We start from the raw sequence: 27,696 nt of genomic DNA, 5'->3' as shown, positions 1-27,696 counted from the left end.
TTAAGGACTGATTTTGCAGACTTTATCACGATATCTTTAATACATTGCTAACATAGCTAGGGGTAATTTTGTTTATTTTGACCTCATTTTGGTAATTTATGTGGATTGCAAGTGCTGTTTGCAATGTGTCAGTTATTTTCTTTGTTTACTTCACAATATTTTACTTTTAAAAACACTTAAAATTTTCATAAAAATTAGCATGAATCTGGTGGCATACTGCTTTAAAACTTAACAACATAAACTAACAATGACATCTTTCAAGACCAAAATATTAAATTTGGTGTTTGATAAAGTAAGTCGTTTTAATACCTGTATTAAGAGCCCAAAATCAATTGGGTGAGGTTTTATTCTTTTGTATGGTTTTAGTTTAAAGCTACAGCGAAAAAAACATCATATTTTGTCCGATAATACGAAGGATTACTTTTTGGGTACTTTGTACAAATTACGCAAAAAGTGATGATGATTTTTTGGGTCATATTTGTGAATCTTCGAATGAATGGCGTTAACGGTGAGTGATACTTCATTCTGAAAATAATAAAATTATTTTTTTTTCTTTAAAAATATGATGTTTAGATAAATTCTATATCATTTAAATAGATAGAATTAAACATATAATCTAGCCTTAGATTATTATGTTTTGATGTTTTTTAATACAGTGAGATCAAAAAGGGACATTATTCAATTAACAGCTGATAGGAAGAGGAAGTGAGTTATTTCCCTTTCATTTCATTCAAAACTAAAAGAGGAAGTAAAAATAGAGAAAAAACCCCAAATTTTCTTCATTATTTCTACGGAATATTAATAAATCCAACATTTGAAGTAAGTTTAAAACTTTATTTTATGTACACAATTTCACATCTATATACTTGAATATAATATGAATTGAGTAAGAAAGTAGTTCAGGCAATACTTCAGACAGTATTTTTAAATTTTGTCTCCCTTTTATCAATCTCAAAAAAAGAAAATATTGGTTTAAATGAAATATGTATTTTATACGGAAGCGTGCCAATTTATTATGTTCTATAAAAAAAATAAACTCCTACGTAGGAGATTAAAAAGCCTAATTAGGAGTTTGTAACTCCTACGTAGGACTTATAAAGTCCTACGTAGGTTTTTATAACTCCTACGTAGGAGTTTATAAGTCCTATACTCCTACGTAGGACTTTATAACTCCTACGTAGGAGATAAAAAAGCCTAATTAGGAGTTCATAACTCCCACATGAACTTTATAACTCCTACATAGAGGAACACTAAAAAAGTCCTACGTAGGAGTTTAAAGCTCCTAAGTAGGTTTTTATATCTCCTGCGTAGAAGTTATAAAGTCCTAATTAGGCTTTTTTATCTCCTACGTAGGACTTATAAAGTCCTACGTAGGAGTTATAAACTCCTAATTCGGCTTTTTTAACTCCTACGTAGGAGTTATAAAGTGCTACGTAGGATTTTGTAAGTCCTACGTACAGTTGAGTTCACACTAAACTTCCCACTCTTGTGCACTTCTAGTGCACTAGAGCTGAACTAGAAGTGCACACCGTGTGCACTTCTAGTGCACAAGACCATATGATCAAGCTGGCCAGGGAAGGTGACACCTAAATGGTTTATTGGATAATTGCATATCAAGTGACAGGGGGCATCCATTGTTAAGCTGCTATAAGAAAAAAAACTTTGGGAATATATGGCCTATTCATGAATGTAAATAAGTAAATTTTAAAATCAGCAGTTTTAACATTTTAGGTGATATTATGTTAAAGCTTAAAATTAAAAAAAAAATATTGTAATCATATTTTTACTAACCAGTATTTAACTGTAAGTGTAAAATAATACCCCTTAAAATCAAATTTATAGAATTAAATAGGTTAAATTTAAATATGCTCTGTAATGGATAATTAAATAAGTGTTTTTGAAGCTTTTTTTTAATGGCCGTGTATTTCAATTTTTCTAGTGTACAAATGGGAAAATCAATGTGATAATTCTGTCCGAATAAATTTAGTTTGTAACAACATAAACTTTTTTTCATAAGCTCAAAAAAATCAAGGAAAGGTTTATATTTAAGCTCAAATATTTTTTCTATAATATTTAACTTAGAGACAATTCGTCATGTTCAATATGAAAGAGAATATTAATACATTGATTTTAAAAACAACCAATATACTGTGATAATTCAGTATTCAACTGTGTAATGCTTGCATATGTAAAATAATTAAAAAATTATCCATAAAATAAATAAATTTTGATAACTTTATTCATGATTTCAATATAAAAATTTAATGTATAAAGGGAATACTTTAATAAAGAGGAAAAATCCCAAGTCATGCTGTGTATTGGTATTTTCTGAGAGGGACTTTTTTCATTATACTACTCTCCTGCTGAAAGGGAGCCTCGGGGGAAAATAACAAAGAACAGTCAATTTTGCAGATTTTAAGTATGCATTGAAATTCCCTGGTTTTCTCAAAATGCATGTTTAGACAGAAGCCTGGGTAAATGACCATAATTTTTGTATAATCAAATATACAAAAAAAATCATAATGGCATAAATGCATATTAGATATTATTGTCTCTAAAGCGGAATTTTCTATATTTATCCATTTAACCACTTTTCTTGCCATTCTGCATAATAATATATTTATAACTAATGCGGCAATTATTCATGTTCAAGATTGAAAGAGAATATCAATTCTTTGATTTTAAAACAATCCATACACTGTGATTTTATGTTTTTCAACCATGAAATGCTTGGATACTTTTAAAGATATAAATAATTAAAAATTTTCCATGAAATAAATGAAATTGATTACTTTATTCAAGATTTCTATATTAAAAATTTTATGTATGAAGGGAGAGGAAAGGGAGAGGAAAGTCTCAAGTCATGCTGTGCATTGGTATTTTTCTGACAGCGACTGTTTTCATTACACTGGTCTCCTGCTGATAAGAGGGCCTTAGGGTAAATCAGTGTTAACTATTCTAGAAAGACCTCATATCAATATGTATCCACATTCCTTGCAATTCTGCATCAAAATTTGCAGCTTTTTAGTTTCTGAACTGGGAAATGTTATTTTTTTCTATTATAGATTTGACAAATTTTACTTATCAGTTTTAACACATTTAGAAGATAAGAGATCTATATTTTTAAGAAAATATTTAAATGCATGATTATAAAACTTTTGCAACTTCCTTTTCACTTCAATGCAAATCTGTTTTTGTTTTTGTTTTGTTTTTTTAAATAAAATATCATACATGAGCAGAAAACAGAAGATAAAAATGTCAAAAGTCATGCTGTGTATTGGTGTTTTAATATAGTACCCTGCTGATAAGAGAGCCCTTCAGTGTAAAGAACAAAAGGCAGATGATAAATATAAGTAGGCAATGTAAATTCTGTATTCTCTGGATGTTGATGCAAATAAATTTAATTACAAGTACTACAAAAAGAAAACTGAAATATTTTTGCATTTTATGATAAACTCATAAAAGTAATCATATTGCATAATTATGTTACAATGCATGGAAAAAAGAAAAAAGATAGATGTTGTCTCAAAAAAGGGAATTGAAAGATTTTCTAATCTGTTTGTCAATATCCATGTCAGTTAAAGTATACTAGTGTCCCACAGGTACATATCAATACTTAATCCACACATATCCATACTTAACATACCACCATTATATAAAAAAAATTATTTTCAGAATAATATATATCTTTAATATTAATCTTAGGTAAATCTCAGTTTAAAAAGGTAAGAGAGATTATAAATGTGTTAAAATTGACAAAAATTTAGGCAATTATAAACATATTAATTCTTTAATGCATTAAAGGCTACTAATGCTTAAAAATCATTACCTTCAATTAAAACAACCATAAGTTAAGATAAAAAATAAGTAATTGGTATAATTTTAATTTGCCCCCCCCCCCCAAAAAAAATAATAAAAAAAATGACTGAATTTTGTTTAATTAGCATTTCAAGTTTCATATTTCATTACAAGATTTTTAAAAAAAATAGAATAATTTAATATCAATTTATTTTTTTTTTCCCTTATAAAATTAAAGTTTAATTATTATTTTTATTTTCTTAATCTAAAAATTAAAATTTTAAAAACAAAATTGCAAAATTTTAAAGATTTTAAAACTATTGTTTTAATATTTTACGCCATATTTTACAAAAAATTCAAATTTTTCATGTAAAAAAAATTATACAGATTTTCTAAAATTATCAAATTTTTCCTTTTAAAAGTAAAATTTTCCCTATTCATTGAAAAAAAAAAGGAAAACTGCTTAATAAAATTTTAGTATGGGTTTTCTGGGCACTAAAATGCACTTAAAAGCACTGTGTGCACTTTAAAAGTCCCCTTTGCACTCTTCCCCTCCGTCCTTTGGGGGTTCCCTTTATTTTGAACTCAATTTGTAGGATTTTAAAACCCCTAATAGGTTTTTTATATCTCCCTAAAAGAGTTTAAAAAAAGGCCAATTGGGAAAGTTACAAATCCTACTTAGGATTTAAAAAACTCCAAATTTTGGGCTTTTTATCCCCTACAAAAAATACTAAAAATCCTACGATTTAAAAATCCTACGGGGTTAAAAAATTCCTTGTGGGGAGTTTTTTTTTTTAAAAAAATGTGAATTTGGGCACCAGGCCCCCATTCCTTTTTTTAAAATGGAAATTTCAAAATTAATTTTTATTCAATGTTTTTTTAAAAAAATTTTTATAAATCAAAATTTCCCCACTTTTAAAAATAAAATTTTTTTTCCTTGTTTTTTTATATAAAATTTTAAATCAAAATTCAAAAAAATTTAAAATTAATTATATACAAAATTTTCTCATAAAAATTGGGACAAATTATGTAGGGAAAAGGTTAAGGAAAGATTGAATGAGTGTTTAATTTGAGTGTCTCTCTTATATCAAAATTCTGAAAACAAATATTTTTATTTACGTAATAGACAAGAAAAATACCACAACCAAATAGAGGAAAAAATGCATTATTTTGATCAATTGATATTTACACCAACTTATTTATCTTATTATTTATCTTTTGTTTTATAATGTCGTGATTGGCTCTCCTGTTCTAGGACATTTAGGACAAATAAGAACAATTAAGTAAAAGTATGTGATCAAATTAATTTCACTGCTGACTGAAACAATTTTGTCTTTAACATATATATTACAGAATGTTTCAAGAACCTGACTACAGAGAAAACTTATCATTGATGTTATCGGAGGTTTTACATGACATTGGTGTCAATGAAAGAATAGTGATGAGAAGGAGAAGAGGATACATGCTGATGGAGACTATGAGAAATATCACGTGCAGGTTAACTGATCTAAATGGAACTATCTATTATCTAGGGAGTCAGAGTGAAGGTACAACTACTATAGGACTTGATTCAGACATTGATATTCTATTCTGTAATCATGATGTCAATTTAATACAAGACTGGTCAGAGTGGGAACATGGCAAGTTAAACTGCCTCATGATACAGGATGAGAACACTACCCCCGGGTATTGTTTCTTACAACTACTAAGACATGATGAACCTCTTCCTGTAACTGTCATTCCTGATGAACACCATATTACTGATAGAAGAGGAAGAATATTGTATAAAAATACAATGATAAATCAATTTCTTCAGGGTGCTCAGCAGCAGCATGGACCATCTATTGCTGAACAAGGACAACCTGAATTTTGTGATAGAGACATGGTGATAGCTTATCCATGTAAATCATGGTCTCAATCAGCGATAGGTTGGTTACATAGACAGGGTATTGGCAGATGGCCAACACAAGAGATGAGAAGATATGCAGCCAGAACTGGGTGTTTTGTTGTTCCAACTGGAAGTAAGGTCAGTGAATATCCTGAATTGGAATGGAGGTTATCTACATCATTGACAGAAAGATATCTAATGTTCAATCTAAATATAACACAAATAAGGTGCTATGTACTATTGAAAATGATTCTTAAGTCCTTCCTTAATCCTGGAGATGAAATCAACATATCAAGTTTCATGTGTAAAACAGTTATATTACAATGTATAGAAAACACAGAGTCAGGAATATGGAAAGATAATAATTTATTTACATGTTTAACATACTGCTTATTGGAATTACACAGTTGTGTACAGAATGACTGTTGTTCACATTTCATTATACCAGAAAATAATTTAATGGCAGGGCAATTTACAGCTGAGACAAAACATGAACTTTCAAAAAATATTTGTGAACTTATACAAAATGATAGACAATGGTTACTTAGTATTGATATCGATTATCTTGGCCCTAGACTTCAAGTTAAACTGAACAGAGTACCACCTGCAGTTTACTATTTTCCTTCTTCCTTTGAAATGTATGAACATGTTTTGACGTTGGGAAATGTAAACATTGCAATAATCATACGTAAAAATCACAAGGTTGTTTTAAACCATTTACACAATAAAAACATTAGAACAATGAAGCAATATATAGGTAAACTAATGACCTTCAGCGATAATGGTAATAGATTAGAACATACTGCATTCAAGCTTCTAGCACCTTTTCTTTTTACCACATACGGATCTATCCTAGCATCATCCAGCATTGCTGAAAATAATCAAGTGTCACCCCAAGCAGTGCTCTGGCTATCAGCTGGTTTAAACTCAGATATCTCATCTAGTAGACTTAAATCGGCTTCAGTGTTTTACAGTACCGGAGATAAAGGAGAAAGCCAACTTATTCTGAAAACACACAGAAACCCAAAAATATTATTCCCTTTTCCCCGTTTTACCTACTGTAGGCCCCCCAAATCAGTCCCTTTGGAACGGGGAACATCGAAAATTTAAAAAGGGTAGTAAATGAACAAAAATGGGACTATATCAAACATTTTTTACAAACATTTTGTGTCAGGGTTTTATACAAATAGAGATCCTGTTTTTTCCCCCTGAAAACAAAATGAAATTTTTCCCGAAAACACCACAAGAATTGGGAAAAAATTGGTAAACCCGGGCCCTTTGGGTATAGAGGGCTGTTGGGGTTTGGGCTTGGGGTGGGGAAATTGTTCTCTCCTTCCCCCTGTACTTTCCCACAAAAACAAGATATATCGTATCCAAAAGACATTTAAGGACAACAACAAGCATTTGTAAACTTATAAGAACCATAGTAACAGATATAAACCTCACACATAGAGAATCAGCTCTCAACATTTTAGGACAATGTATGGAACAAGAAAACAGGCCTCAACAAGCATTAAAATGCTACATGCTTTCTCTTCAACAAAGGGCAAGAAACAATGCAGCAAACTTCCATATATGTAAGCTCCTGTCTGGCTTTATGATCAGCCAATAAAATGTGATCAAGAAAAGAAAGTAGGAAGACTTTAGTTTTAAATGATATCAAACAGAGTAAAATGACAAAATATAGGCCTGCTATTACGCTTATTATCACATATTATTTTGAAATACCATTAAACATGTTAAATTGAAAGAATGATTTTAACTTCAATGACTTTGAATATCTGACTTTGCATTTAAGATTTAAGAGACTCAAGTGATGAAGACCATATTGCTTATGCAAATATATTTGAAACCTTATTTTATGATATGAAGTTTTTTCCAAGCCTTTGTATACAGTAGGCAAAACAGTTTTAGCTGTCACCTATATACATATATATTTAGTCTTCTATTGTTGGCAATAATTATTAAAGTCTTGTTTTATATATGTAACCTGTATAAAATAGTCTTATTTTTATTTAATTTATTTACCCTGTATATAACATGACCCTGTTTAATGCACTGGTTACTATGGAAATTCAGCAGCTACCAATGTCTCAGGTCAATAAGAAAAATGTAATGGTCAAAAACAAAACAAGAGGGCAATAATGGCGTTATATTGCTCAGCTAATTTCTAGAAAAGGTCACAAGTTCTTAAATTAGGTTTGATCAATTTGGATCAAAGGGCAAGATTTATTTAGTTTTCATACATTTTCACCAGGCGACAAAGTTCAAAATGTAAAAATGAACAAAGGGCAATAACTCCTAAATCAGGCAAGGCAGAGTTATGGTTCTTCTGCACTGCACTTCTATCCAATGAGATCTATCTTAACCTACAAAGTTTCATGTTGATATCTCTTCTAGTTTCAGAGTTATATCCCGGACAAACTTAAAAATGTAAAAAGGAACAAAGGGCAATAACTCCAAAATTAGGGAAGGCAGAGTTATGGTTCTTGTGCACTGCACATATACCTAATGAGTTATTTCCACCTACAAAGTTTCATATTGGTACCTGTTGTTTCAGAGTTATGTCCCGGACAAAAAAGCTGAAAGACGGACGGACATCCGGACAGACGGACATCCAACCAAATAGGGATAAAGGGCCATTTCTATTGTTATTTTTGTTTAATAGAAGACCATGGCCCCTTATTCTATTGTTTTGCAATGAATTCTATTGTTCTCTTTTGTTCTGTTTACAGCTAGATGGCCCCCTATCCCTATTAGGTAGTGCGGATAGACAACAGAATAGTGATTCTTATATGCTGTATAGGCAACAGGCAACACAAAAATCAGTGAAAAATCAATAATTTAACCTTTAACAAACAAGGTCATCAAAGACCCAAGGTCAATTTGAGTTTGATTTACATAAAGGTCTTGTCCTAAAGAATGTTTTGTTAACATATGAAATTAATCCATTCAATAATAACTAAGCTATAGCAAGTGACAGCAAAAAAAAAAGAATCAATAATTTGACCTTTAAGCTCAAGGTCATTTATGAATGAAGGTCATCATCTGTCTGTTTAACTTAAAGGTCTATCCTAAATGATTATTATTTTCCAGTTTGAAGACAGTCCATTCAAAACAAGAAATTATCATAGTATTGTAAGCAATCCATAAGTCCCCTACCGGTAAGAACCCCAGCAACATTCTGATGGGCCATTGACCATTCAATTTTACCAGTGAATGAATGACATAAATGAACTTAAATCTTTTGAGTTCTACGTTTGTCTATATCATAGTAATGTGTTAAGTTTTCCTGCCTAGTAAGGAAATTATGTTTATACAACAGATAATCAAATGGTCCAATTTTCTCAGAATGAATAAGTCTAACAAATGTTTCAACTTTTCTCTATTTCTAGCCCTTTGTTGGATTTGGATAAAAATCTTTAAAAGTGATCTCAGGAAACAGTTTTTTTGAACAGACAGACAGGCAGACTGAAGGAGACTCTAATGTTATTTTTTAAACATCCCTGTTACCAAAATATAACATATTTTAATACAAAATTCTTAAAGAGGACATAACTCTTAAAATAACAATGCTAGATTTATTAACATTGATGTGAGTTTTACTTTAAGTTTAAAGATACCATTTATAGTCACAAAGAAGATACGTAAAAAAAAGAATAATTTTCAAATATAACATTAACTATAATGTATAGTAAGTAACAAAGATGAAAATTAAAAACAAAAATATAATGTAGGTGTTGATAATGAATGTTTATTTTGAATTTGAAGAAAGTCCATGAAGAAATAAGAAAGTTAAAGAATGAATAAGAAAAATTCAAAGTTTAAGGAGGAGATAATTCTGGAAATATGGATCTAGATTTATAAACCTTGTCATATTATTATGATGTGGGATTTTAAAGTAAATCCTATAAGGAATGAAGAAGTTGGAGTAAAAAATACCAATTTCTCGAAAAAAATCTAAGTTCAAGGGGGACATAATTCTGGAAATAGTCTTGCTAGAGTATTTAACCTTCTCAAAAATGATGAGTGATAATAAGAAACATATATATGAAGTTTGAAGTAGATACATAAAGAAATAAAGAAGTTATTTAAAAAAGACAACTTTTTTTTTCATAAAAATTTTAAGTTTAAGGGAGGTAATTCTGATGTTTTTTGTGCTTAAGTTGTAAACTTTGTCACATATGATGTGGTTGATGACCAGAAACTTATATTTAAAGTTTAAAGTAAACACCTTAAGAAATAAAGAACTTATAGTGAAAAAGCATAAATTTCAAATAAGAAATCTTGAAATTCAGTCTATTTGTTGCCACAGCAACCAGAATTTTCAACAAAGGAAGAAAAAAAAAAAGATGTGCATAATTTCCAGACTGTCATCTACCCATATTTCAAGTTTCATAAAAATATTTTCAGTACTTTTTGAGTTATCACTGGATCCAGTTTATGTGTAAAATTTGCCATATTTTCAGTCTATTTGTTTTCATGTTTTTTCAACATATGAGGAAAAGAAAAAAACGTGCATAATTTCCATACTGCCATTTATCCATATATCAAGTTTCACAAAAATAGTTTCAGTACTTTTTGCGTTATCGCGGGATCCAGTTTTGTGGACGGACGGACTGACATACAGACAGACGAACTGACGGACGGAGGGTAAACCTAAAGTCCCCTCCGGTTAAACCGGTAGGGGACTAAAAACAAAGTTTTAGCCACTTATAGCAAAACTCAGGACTATTTAGACATTTGACCTTGAATGTCACTTAAAAGGTTATGATCAAGGTTAAAGTTTGCAGACGGCAACAGAAACACAGACATGACGGTAACAAAAGCCACTATTTTAATTTTTCTAAAAGAATAACAAATAACAAAAAACAAAAACGACATGACTGTTACAATATCTCTAATTCAAAAATAAAAGTCGAGTTAAAGATTGCATTGAAAAACACACCCTTTAATCCTTCCCAATGTAAAACTGTACTGTAAAAGTTGTAATAAAGCTTCTTATTTTTCTCTCCTGCTTACGAATTTCCTTATCATGCTAAATTATCTTAAAGGACTTGTCCATCTTTCATATTTGACAAAAACATTCATCATTTTAAGGGATTTTATTTTAAAAATGCACTAACATATGTCCTAGCTTATCTTGAATAGCACTGGTTGCATCTGTTGCTGCCAACAGGCTAAGATTTAAACTAATGACTCCTGGGTTGTTAGGCTTGATGAGAAACCATCATGCTTATACCCTAGCACTTTATATGTTAAGATTTCAACTTTATTTGTAAATTGATAATTTCATTTTCCTCGGTAACCCAGGCTTTTTACCGTATACCTGTATTAAATGAAATATATACAGAATGTGTACGACTTGTACGATGAATTTTCATATGCAGAGGAAATGATAGGATCTGTTCTCAAATCGAATATGTGCATCTTATATTGTATCACTTTAACTATTACACTGCTAAATATCTTAAATGGACCTGTTCACCATTTTGTCTCGACAAAGTCAAAACCATTCATGTTTCCCAACTTATCTTCCTTACAGCAGCACCTCTCAACTTATCTTCTCTACAGCAACACCTCTCAACTTATCTTCTCTACAGCAGCACCTCCCAACTTATCTTCTCTACAGCAACACCTCCCAACTTATCTTCCTTACAGCAGCACCTCTCAACTTATCTTCTCTACAGCAACACCTCTCAACTTATTTTCTCTAGAGCAACACCTCTCAACTTATCTTCTCTAGAGCAACACCTCCCAACTTATCTTCTTTGCTGCAGCACCTCTCAACTTATCTTCTGTACAGCAACACCTCTCAACTTTTCTTTCTTTAGAGCAACATCTGTCAATTTATATTCTCTACAGGAACGTCTCTCAATTTATATTCTCTACAGCAACACCTCCCAACTTATCTTCCTTACAGCAGCACCTCTCAACTTATCTTCTCTACAGCAACACCTCCCAATTTATCTTCTCTACAGCAACACCTCCCAATTTATCTTCTCTACAGCAACACCTCCCAACTTATCTTCCTTACAGCAGCACCTCTCAACTTATCTTCTCTACAGCAGCACCTCTCAACTTATCTTCTCTACAGCAACACCTCCCAACTTATCTTCTCTACAGCAGCACTTCTCAACTTATCTTCTCTGCAACACCTCTCAACTTATCTTCTTTACAGCAACACCTCTCAACTTATCTTTTCTGCAGCAAGACCTCTCAACTTATCTTCTTTACAGCAACACCTCTCAACTTATCTTTTCTGCAGCAACACCTCTCAACTTATCTTCTCTACAGCAACACCTCTCAACTTATCTTCTCTACAGCAACACCTCTCAACTTATCTTCTCTACAGCAGCACCTCTCAACTTATCTTCTCTACAGAAGCACCTCTCAACTTATCTTCTCTACACCAACACCTCTCAACTTATCATCTCTATAGCAACACCTCTTTATTTATCTATTCCACAGCAGCACCTCTCAACTTATCTTCTCTACAGCAACACCTCCCAACTTATCTTCTCTACAGCAGCACCTCTCAACTTATCTTCTCTACAGCAGCACCTCTCAACTTATCTTCTCTACAGCAACACCTCTCAACTTATCATCTCTACAGCAACACCTCTCAACTTATCATCTCTACAGCAACACCTCCCAACTTATCTTCTCTACAGCAGCACCTCTCAACTTATCTTCTCTACAGCAACACCTCTCAACTTATCATCTCTATAGCAACACCTCTTTATTTATCTATTCCACAGCAGCACCTCTCAACTTATGTTCTCTACAGCAACCACCTCTCAATTTATCTTCTCTACAGCAACACCTCTCAACTTATCTTCTCTACAGCAACACCTCTCAACTTATATTCTCTACAGCAACACCTCTCAACTTATCTTCTCTACAGCAACACCTCTCAACTTATCTTCTCTACAGCAACACCTCTCAACTTATCTTCTCTACAGCAACACCTCTCAACTTATTATCTCTACAGCAACACCTCTCAACTTATCTTCTCTACAGCAACACCTCTCAACTTATTTTCTCTACAGCAACACCTCTCAACTTTTATTCTTTGCAGCAACACCTCTCAATTTATATTCTCACAACACCTCTCAACTTATTATCTCTACAGCAACACCTCTTGACTTATCTTCTCTACAGCAACACCTCTCAACTTATTTTCTCTACAGCAACACCTCTCAACTTTTATTCTCTACAGCAACACCTCTCAACTTATCTTCTCTACAGCAACACCTCTCAACTTATTTTCTCTACAGCAACACCTCTCAACTTATCTTCTCTACAGGAACACCTATCAACTTATCTTCTCAACAGGAACACGTCTCAACTTATCTTCTCTACAGCAACATCTCACAACTTATCCTCTCTACAGCAACACTTCTCAACTTATGTTATCTACAGGAACACCTCTCAACTTATCCTCTTCTCTCTACAAGAAAACCAGTCAAATTATCCTCTCTACAGCAACACCACTCAACTTAAATTCTCTGCAGCAACACCTCTCAACTCATATTCTCTACAGCAACACCTCTCCACTTATCTTCTCTACAGCAACACCTCTCAACTTATAGTCTCTATGACAGAAACTCTCATCTTATATTCTCTACAGCCACACCTCTCAACCTATCTTCTTTACAGCAACACATCTCAACTTATCTTCTTTACAGCAACACCTCTCAATTTAACTCCTCTACAGCAACACCTCTCAAATTATCTTCTCTACATGAACACCTTTCAACTTTTAGTCTCTATGACAGAACCGCTCATCTTATATTCTCTACAGCCACACCTCTCCACTTATCTTATCTACAGCCACACCTCTCAACTTATCTCCTCTACAGCAACACCACTCAATTTATCTCCTCTACAGCAAGACCTCTCAACTTATCTTCTTTACAGCAACACCACTCAACTTATCTTCTCTACAGCAACACCTCTCAACTTATCTTCTCTACAGCAACACCTCTCAACTTATCTTCTCTACAGCAACACCTCTCAACTTATATTCTCTACAGCAACACCTCTCAACTTATCTTCTCTACAGCAACACCTCTCAACTTATCTTCTCTACAGCAACACCTCTCAACTTATCTTCTCTACAGCAACACCTCTCAACTTATCTTCTCTACAGCAACACCTCTCAACAGCAATACAGTACTGTATTCATAGACAAAAAATCCATCGTGACTCATCACAACAATTTTAATACAATATTATAGAATCATATACATTTAATTTAAGCATTTTATAAAAAATCATCAACATTTCATGTGATAAAATAAAATAACAATTGTAAAAATTGAGAGAATAGTTTAATATTGTAACAAGATATTCCAATAGTTTTAGAGAGGGAGTAAGAAAAAAAATAACTGAACAAGTCCTCTTTAATATGAAAATAATATAAAATATTTAAAACATCAAAAAAATTAATAGCCTAAAGAAACTGAACAATTCCATATTCCTATAGAATAATATCACATAAAATAAACAAGAGGGCCATAATGGCCCTGAGGTCGCTCACCTGTATATAGCCCCCCCCCCCCCAACGTTGCAGGGCCAATTTAACCCAAGAGCTTTTATTTGCACAACCTTGGTAGACACCCATAAGAAGATGTTTCATGCTAAACATCTAAGCTCTAGCTCATTGGGCTTTTTAAAAGAAGATTTTTATACACATATAGTTAAAAACAATGACACCCCTGGGGCCGGGCCAGGGCTTTTATTTGAACAAACTTTGTAGACACTTACTAGAAGATGTTTCATGCTTAATATCTAAACTCTAGCTATTTGGGTTTTTTCAAAGAAGTTTAAGTTTTTGCTATACACATATAAAGAAAATCAATGACCCCCAGGGCGGGGCCAATTTTGACCCCAGGTCTTTTATTTGAACAAACTTTGTAGACACTCACTAAAAGATGTTTCATGCTTAATATCTTAACTCTTGCTATTTGGGTTTTTTCAAAGAAGATTTTTTAAGTTCTTGCAATACACATATAAGGAAAATCAATGACCCCCGGGATGGTGCCAATTTTGACCCCAGGGCTTTTATTTGAACAAACTTGGTAGACACCTATTAGAACATGTTTGATGCTAAATATCTTAGCCATAGCTCTTTGAGTTCTTTAAAAGAAGATTTTTTAAGTTTTTACTATATGTATATAGGGAAAATCAATGACCCCCTGGGGCGGGGCCAATTTTAACCCCAGGGCTTTTATTTGGACAAACTTGGTAGACACCTATAAGAACATGTTTGATGCTCAATATCTTAGCCATAGCTCTTTGAGTTCTTTAAAAGAAGATTTTTTAAGTTTTTACTATATGCATATAGGGAAAATCAATGACCCCCCGGGGCGGGGCCAATTTTGACCCCAGGGCTTTTATTTGAACAAACTTGGTAGACACCCATTAGAACATATTTCATGCTAAATATCTTAGCTCTAGCTCTTTGGGTTCTTTAAAAGAAGATTTTTTAAGTTTTTACTATATGCATATAGGGAAAATCAATGACCCCCCAGGGCGGGGCCAATTTTGACCCCAGGGCTTTTATTTGAACAAACTTGGTAGACACTCACTAGAAGATGTTTCATGCCAAATATCTAAGCTCTAGCTCTTATGGTTTTTTAAAAGAAGATATTTAAAGTTTTTTCTTTCAGTTGCCATGGCACCCAGAGTTCTGCATGGAATTAAATTCTTTGAACAATTTTTAAAGGTGACCGCCAAAGGAACATTCCTGTGAAGTTTGGATGAAATTGGCTTAGTGGTTTATGAGGAGATGTCATTTAAAGTAAAAGTTTATGAACGGACGACAGACGGACGACGGATGGACGACGGACGGACGAAAAGCGATCACAAAAGCTCACCCTGTCACTTTGTGACAGGTGAGCTAAAAATTGAACCATCACTAGTAAAAATTATATTTAGACAGTCTTTGTAATTGCACCACTATACTTTATTTCTCCACCAAACTGTCATACTGTGTTATAGATCAAATCAATGCACCAAGAACTTTTTCATTTCTCCCTATGGCTTCAAACTTCTCCCTGATAGAAGCTGAGGAAGAAGTCACTTCTCCCTAAAATTTTGGTCTGGCCCTGAATTAATTTATTTACCTGGTAGTAGCAGCTGCATTTTAACTACAAATAAACATCAAAAATTGTCATCAAAGTTTAAGACAATAGCATCTAAGTAAATCTGTCATGTCAGAAGATGGGGCTTTTAAAATGCACATTAGCATATGTTCAGATAACCACTGTATAATTGATAATGTGGTAATTGGGACTAAACAAGTACTATAAACGAAGCAAAAAAAATGTAGCATATTAAATGCAATTTGTGTAAAATATTAAATGCAATTTATGGATCATAAGAAATCATAATTGTACTGTTTTTGTTTTCAATTGGGTTTTACGTCACACTGACACAGCAAGTCATATGGCGAGTTCCAACTTTACTGGTGCAGGAAGACCTCAGGTGCCCTTCCATATATTATTTCAGGCATGAACGGGCACCTGTGTGGAACCACTGACGTTCTGTAAGGTAGCTGGAAAGCTTCCTCACATGAGAGAATCCAATGTCCCTGTGGGGATTCGTAATCACAGCAGTGAGTAGCAAGTGGTTTGAAGTCAACGACCTTAACCAATCGACCGTGGATGTCCAAATTAAAATAGTAGACTACTTTATAAATTGTGAATCATCTTATATGTGAAATTGAGACAATAAAATTCAAATTGCATACCATCAATCTTAATGCAAATTGAATTCATCTAATAATTTAAAACAAAATTTGGCTTTGATAAAGTGGAGATTCAGCCATTCATATTCATAAATAGGACATATAATGTGAAAAAGAAAAAAACATGAAAATTTGTAAAAAATGTGCAAAAATAGATGACACTTTTTAAAGTAAATCATATTCAAAGGATTTCATACGTTCACAGACATGATTTAAATACAGTAATAAAATTACTTAAACAACAATAATGTGTATAAAAAGACCACTCTAATACATGAATATATAGTAAAATGATAATTTACATCAGACGTTTCATAAAATTTAGTTAATAATCACACAATTTGTATGGCATAATGTTATGTTATCATTTAGTTGTTCAAAACAATTATGTACCATGGAAAATGACAATTTCACACAAATGTAAGTTATTCCACACACAAGTATTATGCCAAACTGTCATTCTACACAATTATATGTTTTATGGCTTTCCTGTTATGTCGTGTGATATTCTAGGCAAGAATATGCAATTCTGTCACTCTACACAAATGAATGCTCTATTATAATTTCAAACACGCTTCACACTCTTTCCCCCTTTTCCCGAAAAAAAAGGGGGAAAAAAAGGGGCCAAAATTACCGGATATAATTATGCGCGAAAGAAAATAAAAAAAGTTATTTTCCCGTCATATGCGTCAGATATAAAACATAATTAACCAAATGCGTGGGAAAATTACAATCAAAATGTAGTTCAACATATTTTTATCAATTTTCTTTTATATTTTTTCTTATTTTTTGCATTGTAGTACAATAATGCATGTTTTATCATTTAAATACTTTGTAATTTATCACTCAGGCCTATTTGCCTTCATGATTATATTCCTGAGCATTTGAACTCAAACCGTGCATTACTCCACAACAATACACTCAAAATTGACATCTATTTCCTAATTAATACAGCTATATGCCATTCTGTCAATCTACACAATAATATGGCATCATGTCTATCTATGTATGAACTCCATTTTTATTCAAATGCATCTTTTCCCAATCTTTGCCTTTAGCCTTTTTATGTGTGCGCCAGTTATGTACCCTGCTTGTAGTGCATCTAGAAATATACAAAAAAACAAACTTATTAATTTCACAATTTGAGAACTCACAAAAAACTTTCCTAAATTCTCTCAACCCATTACTTCATATAGACGTCTTTTCACACCTTTTCATTCCACCCCCCCCCCTTTTTTAGGCCCCAAATGGTGAAAAAATGCCCTATTTAGACCCTAAACACTTGTTTTCGTTTGAGAAATGTCATTACAAAGGCTATGGTCCAGTCAACATTTGTGTCTAGTTTGATAAATATTGAAGCAACTTTTACAGTTTCACAATAATATGAACTTATAGCAGGAGGCTTTTCAATGAAAACAGGTATTTTTCACAAAATGCTCATCAGTAATCATACATGTGAACTTTTTTGGATGTTCAAGTGGGAGATTTTTCTTCAAAAAGAGGGAGAAATAATGAAAGAAGAAAGTTTTGATATCAAAAAGAGGGAGATTTCTTTAATTTGTTAATACACCCCTTTTTTTAAGAATATGGCTGCAGAAAGTAGGAGAGTTCACATGTATGATTCAGTTATTGGTTATAATTAAAAAAATTTTGTTGTTTTTGGTTTTTAAAAAAAATTTAAAAGACAAAATTTCAAAATTTTATTTTTCAAAAAATTTAAAAATTTTTTTTTAGTTTTTAAGTTCCCAAATTTGGGCGGGGTTTTAAGGAAAAATGAAAAAGAAAAAAACACAAAAAAAAAACTAAAAACCACAAGTTTGATTTTTCCATCCCTGGGAAAAACCCCATTTAAAGTAAAATTGGGTACCCTGTTTTGCCGTGAACAAGATGTGCATCTATTTCTTCTACTTCCTGATCGCAACACGACCATACACGTTTATTAGATAAACTCTGTGAAACTGAAATGACAAAATATTCATCTATACTGAAAATAACAAAAAAGAAATAGCTACAGTAAATGACGTTGGTTTGAGATATTTGACATAAAAATATTATCATGACTTTGTTTATTAATGTTGCAGCGTTCCTTGAAAAGAACATTACTTAAAATGAAAAATCTAATATAAGTTTTTAATGTAGCAAAAAATGCAACTTTTGCTGATCACCAAATTTGTTGTATCCACTGACCTCCATAATAAACAAAGAGACAAACAGAAGCGTACAGTATACATATTTACATTGTCCGATACCAACATTCGATTAATATGTAACGTAATATGTAATCAATCATAAATGTTAATGGTTTGGCTGTGGGAATCCGACGTTGAGGTTGTGACAGTTTTTATTTAATAACACTATGTGAGAGATAGATTATAGATGAATATAAAAGTTGAAATGCAAACTTCATGGAATCATTTTTCCAAAATTATAGACACACACAATCCAAGCCATTTTTGTGCCGCACTTTCGGGGAGTGTTACAATAAACTAGTGTGTAACCTTAAACTAAAGTTTGGAGCAACCTAGTCCTGAATACTTAGCTAATATTTCCACTTATCTAATGTATTAAATAAAACACCTTTGAAGAGATCATCTTTTGCAAAAGTAATCTTAATGAACAAGTGGTTTCTACTCTCGAGTGGTCTTCAAGCACAGGTTTTACAGTAAATTTTTAACTCTGCAATATATTTTCATACACATGTATAATCTCTTGGCATTGTAGATGAAATCATTCTGGAAACAATTAATAAATAACTATCTATGGCCGAGTGGTTAACGCGTCGGTTAGTAATCTAATGATTGCTAGCCGCATGGGGTCAAACCCCGTCAGAGGCAAGTCGTTGTTTCCTTGAGCAAGGAATTTTACACTCATTGCTCAGTACTTGTTTGTTCCAGGAACAGATTCGAAAGTGTGTCTATTAGCTTAAAGCATCCTTCACAATCGAACTGAAATAAATTCTGTATAAACCAAATAACTACCTATTTCACAACTTTTATCTTCCTCCAACAATTGAGGGGTTAAACCCCTCTTCATCATTGTAGAGGAGATATTTAAAATTTGTTATCATTACATTACATATGTTAACATAGAAAAATAACTTACCAGCATAACCTTTGTGATAGGTACATAGCGTGTTGTCATGGAGATCTGTAAACGGCTTGAAACACTGTAAACAGTGACCGCTATCTAACACTGAGATCTGTGCCTTCACAACCTTTGCTTTAGTTCTACATAAAAAAAAAAATTTAAAAAAATTTCATGATGATAAAGCAATAGAAATGCATCATAGTAGTGTTGAAGTAGTTTAATAGATTTTACCACTGAAAGGTTCATAAAAGTCTTTACAGCAACACATTTCAAGAACAAAATATGAAAATAAACAGTTTTTTTTCTACAAGAAATGATAAGAATGGTGTGTACTTCAAACTGATAAAATGTCTAAAATGATATATACCATTTAAAGCAGCTAGCCTCCAGATTCATGCTAATTTTTTCATGAAAATTTGAAAATGTATTTAACAGTATAATATTGTGAAGTTACCAAAAGAATGCAATTTACACATTATCAATGGCATTAACATTTACCCATGTTAATTACCATACAGAGGTTCAAATATGCAAAAAATAGCCCATACTGCATTAGTAACACAGTAGAAATATAGTTATAAATACTGAAAGATTGGCCATTAATCGTACATAACATGTAAATTATTACTAGAATTTTGAATCTTTATACTTTTCCTAAAATCTTAGTACAATTTTTTCCTCCCCCGGTTTTATTTTTTCGAAATTTTTTTTTGCTCATCTTTTTGGGGGCCCGGGAAGCTTTTTAAAAGGCTTGTTAGGGAGAAGAATTTTTTTTTTGGGGGTTCTTTGAGTTTCAATTTTTCCTAAAAATTTTTTAGAAACTTTAAATTTTCCCTATTTTTGAAAAATGTTTTTAATTGGATTAAAAATTTTTTTAGGGAAAAAAATTTTTTTAGGGGGGTTTAAAATCTAGGTTAAAAACAATACCTTTTTTTCCCACTTTCTTATTTAAAAAACTTGAAAATTTTAACCATAAATTTTTAAAAAATTTAATTATTTTTTTTTTATTTAACCCTTTTAAAACCCTTGATTTCAATATTAATTTTTTTGGGAAATTTTTTTTGGACTCCTCCAAACTGAAGGGGCATTTTGTCGATTGTTTTCCCTTTTTTTTAAGGGCCCGACATAAAATTTTGGGAAAAAAAAAACACTAAAAATTACTTCATAATTTAAAGACACATTATGCCACAGAAATGAATAAATTTTTACTTCTCTAGAAAAGGGCAAACTTGTATCTCATAATGTTTAAATAATGGTTCTAGAGCACTTAAGATAATTGTTATAAAATTGTCATAAAAATAGCAAAATGTAAACAAAATTGTATTTTGACTTCCACAAAAAATAATAAATCACTATAATTGTACTAATTGCCAAAAAGCAACAGAAGGAAAAAGGATGTTTCAGGTAATTGGCAAGTAAATAACTTTTTGCTTCAAAAATAAAAAAGCTTTTGATAAATAAAAATAAAATCATTTCTGGGGCATAATGGGCCTTTAATAATAAAAGTTAATACTCTGCCACTTAATAAAAGATATTAACAGACGTTTTCTGGCATTTACCTTTACCTATGTTAAATTATTGAAATAACTTTCACAGTAAAAGGCAAACTATAGTGAAGGATTCTAGATAGTTTTGAAATTTTACCTTTTAATAAAGCACAATCATAAATAATTATTACCCCCCCCCCCCCCCAAAAAAAAAAAAAAAAAAAAAAAAATATTACCCTCCCCCCCCCCCCAAAAAAAGAGCAAATAATTGAATTAACAGACTTTATTAAATAAAAAAGTATCAGTGCATAAGATTTTCTACTGAAATGTTGTTGTTTTTCTGTGAAAGTTATTGCGTGAACTTGTTTGTCAAAGTCTACCTAGCAAAAATACGACAAGAAGTTTTAGACAATCTTGAAGAGGTCAATTCTTTTTCTCTAAAACATGAATTAAAATGAATCCTAGAACACACTTCTTTAATTGCCAGTAACTGACACCAATAGATTCTACCCATGTTACCAGTGCAGACCAATATCAGCCATCACATTGGTGCCATCCGATCATGGTTTTGCACTTCGAATATAAATTTCACTCAAATAATATTTTGAAAAATTTTCCCCAAAAAAGATTTAATGGTATTGTCCAGTTTTGGGAAAAATGGCAAACCCCCTCAAAATATTTAGGGTATAAAACCCGAAAAAAAAAAGTATCCCGTAAAAATAAACCCGTGTCCCCAAATGAACCCCCAAACATCCCTGATCAAACATTTGCCTTTACCCGTGGAATTTTTCCCCCTTCTCTCTGTTTCCCTTTCCTTTCTTAGTATAATTAAAAAATAATAATTTAAACCCCCAGGGTAAAAACAAAATTTAATAATTAAAACCCTCAAACTGTAATCAAATATAATAATTAACTTTAAAGGAACATGACTCATGATAATATTTTCATGAAGATTTTGAAAATGTATTTAAAAGTAAAATATTGTGAAGTGAACAAAGAAAATAATTTATACCTTAGAATCCTAGTAAATTACCATAAAAAAGGTCAAAATAAGCAAAAACAGAATATCCTTGTTGCGGTTTCATGTGGGGGGTTGCGTTCATTGAACGCCGCCTTTCCTTGTTGATCTTGTTTACCATATTTTTCTGCATTAGTCATGCAGTCGAAAAATGGTCAGGAAAATATTTCATGAATAAAATACTGTTCAAAGCAATAGAATGATAAATTCAGAGCTAGCCAAATTTAACAAACAGGTCTATTATAGCTTGGCCAGCCATCATTTTAGCAAAGTTTTCTGATACATTATGTACTCCATACTGTAGACTGTCCAGTTTAAGCACAGTATTTAAAGGAACTCCACTGAGGACAAAAAGCCTAACAACTTTTAAATTTTTTACATAGATCAGCTGGGGCACATTAAACAGAAAACTATGTGATAGATAATTAAGAAATATAGGCAGAAATAAATTGAAAAGGGTATTTTTGTGCTGTAAGTTTTTCAATTTGAGTGAAAAGCGTTGCAATGCTTTTCAATTTTGCATCACGGTAAGAATAGTTATTCTTGAAAAATGGAGTGAACTAATGATCTGAAATTTTGGACACAAGTTGTTGGTCAAGACCTACAATGTAAATCAAACGAAACGTTAATCTTGAAAAATTATTTCCAGTCCCGTCCCCTCAGTGGAGTCCCTTTAATATTTATGTTTTTTGCTTTAAACAGTTTACAGTTCTATAATTTCATCAAAGAAAATATTGAATTAATCAAAGCAGTCTGTAAGTCAGTATCATAAACTAAGTAAATTACATTACCTTCCATTCATTGTCCATTCTCTCCTGAACAACTTTTGCTTCTTCCTTTAGCCTATCTGCTAGTGATTTTATATTTGATGGGTCTCCCCATACTTTCACCCATGTTTCTAGTGTTTTATTTTCAAAGTTTGCGTTATTCATTTTACTCTGGGGTTCAATAAACCCCTTCATCTCTTTGACAAAGTCTAATTTAAGTTTCAAGAAATTGCCTGGAAACAATTGTAATTTCACCAAACCCGAGTTCATCTTCTTCTTCTTTTTGTTCTTAATAATCTCTATTTGATGTGCTGTCAACTTTTTCTTGCGATTAATTTCTCTCTGTAAATCACGCTCGGAAATCTTTGAATTTGTTGATAAAACGGCTCTTGAAAGCATGCTATTGTCTCCGAGTTTTGCTTTTGTCAGCACAGCTATGAACTGAGAGTAACTATAGTCTGTTTCTGAAGCTGTATTTAGACAGTGTTCTATGCAAGAAAGTAACTGTGTTGGTAGAGAATCCCTCTCATCCTCCAGGTGCTTTTGCAGCTTGTCCCGATTTTCTAGAAATTCATCTCTACTTGGCAAAGAACCTGTAAAATTATGAAAAAAATACTATTCCATTGATAAGACATTTTTATACCTTACGCATGTTTCTCTTATCTAATTAATAAAAAACTTTATTCTGTACACAGAAATTTGCTAAGAAAGAAGAATAATATTTTCATACAGGGGAAAAAGGTCCCGTACAAAAAAACTAACTACAAAAATAAGTGACCTAAAAACCCTATAAAGAGATCACTTAAAATAAAAAGCTATTAAGTCAAAAAAGTAGTTAACACAACTCCTTGTAAAAAGTATTAAACATGTTGTTTTTTTATAATTTAACATTTTATATTTTGTTCATACATATATTTTAATACAATGGTATAAAATCACTGATTAGCTAATAGCTATGAGAGATAATGCCATGCCTACGCAACCAGTATGAAACAAATCCAGCCTGCACTTTAAGCCTTAAACATTGTCGGAACCCATGGTACACATTCCGTATATACTACATTTACCAATACATGCGGTAAATAACCTGGAGCCTTAACAGGCTATAACTGCACAACCAGAATAGGGTCAAGCCAGCCTGCACATACCTGGCTCTCTCAAATTTTTTATATTCTGATTAGTGAGACATCCTACTAAAATCCTTAAACTTTGAAAAACTTTTCCAAATTCAAAAGTTGTGTAAATCCAATACATAAATTCAGCAGTCTATGGATTAACACTTAAGCTGACATTAACTAAGACTCTTCACTGTTTGGTGCTCAATATCAACTCCTATTCACTAAAACCTTAAATGGAGTTATTAATTTTTTTTCAATATGGACTAAACCATTCATAAGTACTGACTGAATTTAACCAGCCCGCATAGCTCAATTGGTAAGAGCGTTAGACTTGTAATCTCGACATTGTGGGTGCGATTCCTGGGCTGGCCAACTAAAATTACTAATCAGTCTGAGTTCGATTCCCGGGCTGGCCAACTAAAATTACTAATCAGTCTTTCGGATGAGACTTTAAATAGAGGTCCCATGTATAAGTGCTTAAACACCTGGCAAGCAAAAGAACCAGGAGAAGCGTCTGGAATTGGGGCATCTTTCTGTATCTTGCACTATTCTCCAAAATCTACAATGACCAACACTTTTCTGGGGGACTCGCCCATATGGGCAACAGGTTGCGAGAATAAATAACCTCAAATACACACACACACACCAATAATCCAGACTATAATGGCACAGATTTGGGGTCTGACCTTGGTCTGCACTGGTGACATGGGTAAAATCTGTTTCTGCCAGCAGGCTTAATGAATAAGAATGAGTCAACTACATAAATTTTGCGGGGTAAAGGTTAAAAGTAATCATGTAATAAACCTTTGTGTTTCCTGCAAGCACACACAGCCATGGCAAGTCGATGAACACATTTCCGTGGTAACCAACCACATTTCTGAAGCTGCTTCTGTAAACTGTTAAAGGCATCTTTATCTTTATGGTATAAACACGATTCAGGATCCATATTTGTTGTAATCAAGGATGTATTACTGTAATGAAAAAAGTGATTATAGCATGTAAAACTTGTTACTTTACAATTATACTGTCCAAGTCAAACAAACCAATTATTTGCTTAAAGCAAATGCCTATCAGTCACAGAGATGGTTGGGAGAGTGAAAAATGGTTAGAAAATTATTAAATTAATATGAATATTAATTAAACAAAAGACTAAAATAATCTAAAACAATTGAAAAGACATATCACACTGCTCATATTATTATTGTGATTTATATGTCATTTAACATGACCCTTGATTGGAAATAAAAGTTATTCTATTCTATTAATATACATATGTATCTATCAAAGTGCTGGCATATGTTCATTTCATGTATTTTAATTTGTCCTTCAAATTTTGCCTATTTATTTTCATTTTGTAATAGCAAGTGAACATCCCAAAATTTGTAATGTAACATATTTAATCATCAGAGGGTTTCATTACAGTTATTATAAAGACCAATTATATTATTCAAATATGATCAGCAATATTAGCAAATAATATTATGTAAAAAATATATTGACATTATTGATGAAAGCATGTCTAACATTATTTTAAGTAATATTCTATTGCATCTAAAATATCTATTTAAAAATATCTGGGACATAAAATAACTGTCCCTGAAAATATGAATGAATTTACAAAAAACAAATATTTCGAGATCTATTGTCCAAAAAATCCAATTTACATTTATAAGTTAAATCACGTCGGATTTTGTTCGCACACCAAAGAAGAATACGCGATCAGTACAGTTCGGGGTTCTTTTTATTTATACTCAACAGTGTTATCTCATCGTCAAAAATAAATTTACTAGAATATTCTTTTAAACTGCTGAATCTACGTAAATTGTTGTATGGTGCAATCAGCTGAAAGGTTTTACTATTGATCACATGACTATCACGTGATGTAAACAAAAGTTTAACAGTGACGTATCTTTAGCCATGGCAAGGTGTTGAGGCCCTTACAAGTACTATGAAATTCTAAAATTTATGCTATATTTTCCAAATGGTTTTGCAAATTGCATGTATAAAATATTCTAATTAAGGTATTGCATATATTCTGAAAAGTATAAAATGGGAATTTTCCAGAATGTTAATTATGTTTTAAAAACGTAATGATAGACTTTCAGATCATAATTGAGAAGATATAGCGCAATTAATTGGAGTTGTCATAGAGACATTAGGAAGATTTTTAATAATTGAAACTTTATGCATTGATTTATATTCTTCAGTTAAAATTTGATCTTAATTTTAAATGTTCTATTAGTTAAAACTAAGATTTATATACATATACTTTAGATTATAAATCTTTTAGATATTTTATCATTTTGATTAATGTATAAAATCCTAGATTTAATTCAATAAAATAAATTTATATAAAGCCGTGGTATTTATTGAAAGTCTTAGTAAATCATAATTTATATACAGTAACCCTTTTAAAAAATAGGCATTTTTTATTAAAACTCTCATTTTTAAAATACATATGCATACAGTAATCTTATATATAAACTCTCATTTTAAAAATGTTTCTTAATGTCGTGGAATAACAGTGAACTTTTCAAGTATGTAAATTTACTGTCTCATTTTCGACATTCGTCTTTAAATGGAAAAAAGATATTAATTGGTCCAAGACATTATCACGGATTTATATTACTATTATTAATATAAATCCGTGACATTATCTATGTCATGTGGGTGTTTTATGTAATGAAGCCAAACAAAACGGAAAACATTTCTTCAAGATCTACTTTCCAAACAAAAAATATTTTTCATATTTGTTATTATGAACAATCAAAGTCTTTCCATGTTCGCTCTGGTAGAACCAAGCATGGATAAACCAGGTTGATTGCTGGGCCTCATTTACTCGCTCTTCATCTGGGAAAATTTGTTTGGACGTGTACGTGTTCATTTCCTGTGTCAAACCGACAAGAGTGAAACGAAATATACAAGCCCTTGTTACATTTATCTTTAAATTATTTACGAAAACCAATGATACATAGTGAAAAGAATAATGTAGATGAGTTAATAAAGCAAGAGGAAACGGAAAAAGTGAGTAACTCAAACACGGTGGTATTCGTACTCAATTTGTTTCGAGCCAGGTGAAACAAGAATTCAATCAACCAAGAAATTATCATCTACTTAGCCTAATTCAGCACATCAGAATATTAACATCAGTCAGTATTAAAGAAGTCAATAGTCTGAAATTAACATTTGGAGGAAAAATAGTGATTGGTCACTTCCACTAAGGATTAATGGCATAGGTATCGGACTATTCTGTTCCTCCCTTGACTTTTCCTGCCTGACTGTATTTCCCTTGTTTAAGAGGAGAAAAATCTAAATTTGTGCAAACTGTTCCTTCCCATTTTATTCTTATAAACAGATTAAATTTAGAATTTATTGTTACATAGCAGAATATTTCTTGAACCACTTTCAGTCTGAAAAATTTGATTCTAAATTATTATAATATTATCTGATTATTATATCCTTATGGTACGATGCTGTCCGGTAATCTTGCGCACCTAAACACTTATCGGCTTACTTACTACAATTCAAATAAATACAAAAAAATCAAAATTATTTTCCTATTTGCAAAAATCTTAAAGACATATAATGACGCAAATATTTTTTGGAAATAACTCAATTAACTGCAGAATTGCAACAATGTAAACACTTACCACCATGTTTAATCCCAACATTCAATTGTCCGGTGATCTTGCGCATGTATTATGAATGACGTAACGGTAGCTTGTTTTTAAAGTATGGTGTCCCAGTAGTACTATCAATATAAATTTTGTGAGTCCA

The 27,696-nt window shown here is 31.9% G+C and overlaps 4 protein-coding genes across 7 annotated transcripts in view; 2 read left to right on the top strand and 2 right to left on the bottom strand.

Moving 5' to 3' along the window:
- The first annotated feature begins 748 nt into the window (after positions 1–748).
- On the top strand, positions 749–6,796 carry LOC132721160 (uncharacterized). The gene is made up of 2 exons (XM_060705413.1): positions 749–819; positions 5,152–6,796. Exon 2 carries the CDS (start codon positions 5,153–5,155, stop codon positions 6,794–6,796), a length of 1,644 nt encoding a protein of 547 aa, XP_060561396.1. The 5' UTR covers positions 749–819; position 5,152.
- Positions 6,797–17,169: 10,373 nt separating this feature from the next.
- LOC132721158 (uncharacterized) lies at positions 17,170–22,293 on the bottom strand. Its single transcript, XM_060705411.1, has 4 exons — positions 22,268–22,293; positions 19,545–19,669; positions 18,310–18,400; positions 17,170–17,544 (listed from the first exon to the last, which is right to left on the bottom strand). Exons 1-4 carry the CDS (start codon positions 22,291–22,293, stop codon positions 17,445–17,447), a joined length of 342 nt encoding a protein of 113 aa, XP_060561394.1. The 3' UTR covers positions 17,170–17,444.
- A 508-nt stretch (positions 22,294–22,801) lies between these two features.
- LOC132721167 (uncharacterized) lies at positions 22,802–25,842 on the bottom strand. Of its 2 annotated transcripts, none has more exons than XM_060705425.1 (3): positions 25,707–25,842; positions 24,724–24,890; positions 22,802–23,394 (listed from the first exon to the last, which is right to left on the bottom strand). In XM_060705425.1, exons 2-3 carry the CDS (start codon positions 24,863–24,865, stop codon positions 22,817–22,819), a joined length of 720 nt encoding a protein of 239 aa, XP_060561408.1. In that variant the 5' UTR covers positions 24,866–24,890; positions 25,707–25,842; the 3' UTR covers positions 22,802–22,816. The 2 variants fall into 2 exon arrangements, with proteins under 2 accessions (XP_060561408.1, XP_060561409.1); XM_060705426.1 differs by having other exon boundaries at positions 25,584–25,719.
- A 935-nt stretch (positions 25,843–26,777) lies between these two features.
- The window catches only part of LOC132721166 (calcium-transporting ATPase type 2C member 1-like), a 39,603-nt gene continuing 38,684 nt past the window's right edge, over positions 26,778–27,696 (top strand). For all 3 annotated transcript variants that reach the window (XM_060705423.1, XM_060705424.1, XM_060705421.1), the window contains exon 1: positions 26,778–26,943. In XM_060705423.1, coding sequence (XP_060561406.1) covers positions 26,884–26,943 — 60 coding nt within the window. In that variant the 5' untranslated portion in view covers positions 26,778–26,883. The remainder of the gene's footprint in view (positions 26,944–27,696) is intronic.

Source organism: Ruditapes philippinarum, unplaced genomic scaffold (genome assembly GCF_026571515.1).
Source record: "Ruditapes philippinarum isolate M1 unplaced genomic scaffold, ASM2657151v2 ctg1174_1_1_1_1, whole genome shotgun sequence".
In the NCBI taxonomy this organism is placed as follows: Eukaryota; Metazoa; Mollusca; class Bivalvia; order Venerida; family Veneridae; genus Ruditapes; species Ruditapes philippinarum.
The sequence above is the reverse complement of the archived record's forward strand: the minus strand, read 5'-3'. Positions and strand labels throughout refer to the sequence as shown.

Excerpts from the sequence above, each read along its gene's own strand:
- LOC132721160 (XM_060705413.1), top strand. The coding sequence starts at position 5,153 with ATGTTTCAAGAACCTGACTACAGAGAAAACTTATCATTGATGTTATCG.
- LOC132721158 (XM_060705411.1), bottom strand. The coding sequence starts at position 22,293 with ATGGCTGGCCAAGCTATAATAGACCT. Across the intron at positions 19,670-22,267 it reads GGCCAAGCTATAATAGACCT|AACTAAAGCAAAGGTTGTGA; the intron begins GTTTGTTAAATT and ends TTTTTTATGTAG. Across the intron at positions 17,545-18,309 it reads CTTGTTCACGGCAAAACAGG|ATGCACTACAAGCAGGGTAC; the intron begins GTACCCAATTTT and ends GTATATTTCTAG.
- LOC132721167 (XM_060705425.1), bottom strand. The coding sequence starts at position 24,865 with ATGGATCCTGAATCGTGTTTATACCATAAAGATAAAGATGCCTTTAAC. Across the intron at positions 23,395-24,723 it reads TGCTTGCAGGAAACACAAAG|GTTCTTTGCCAAGTAGAGAT; the intron begins GTTTATTACATG and ends ATAATTTTACAG.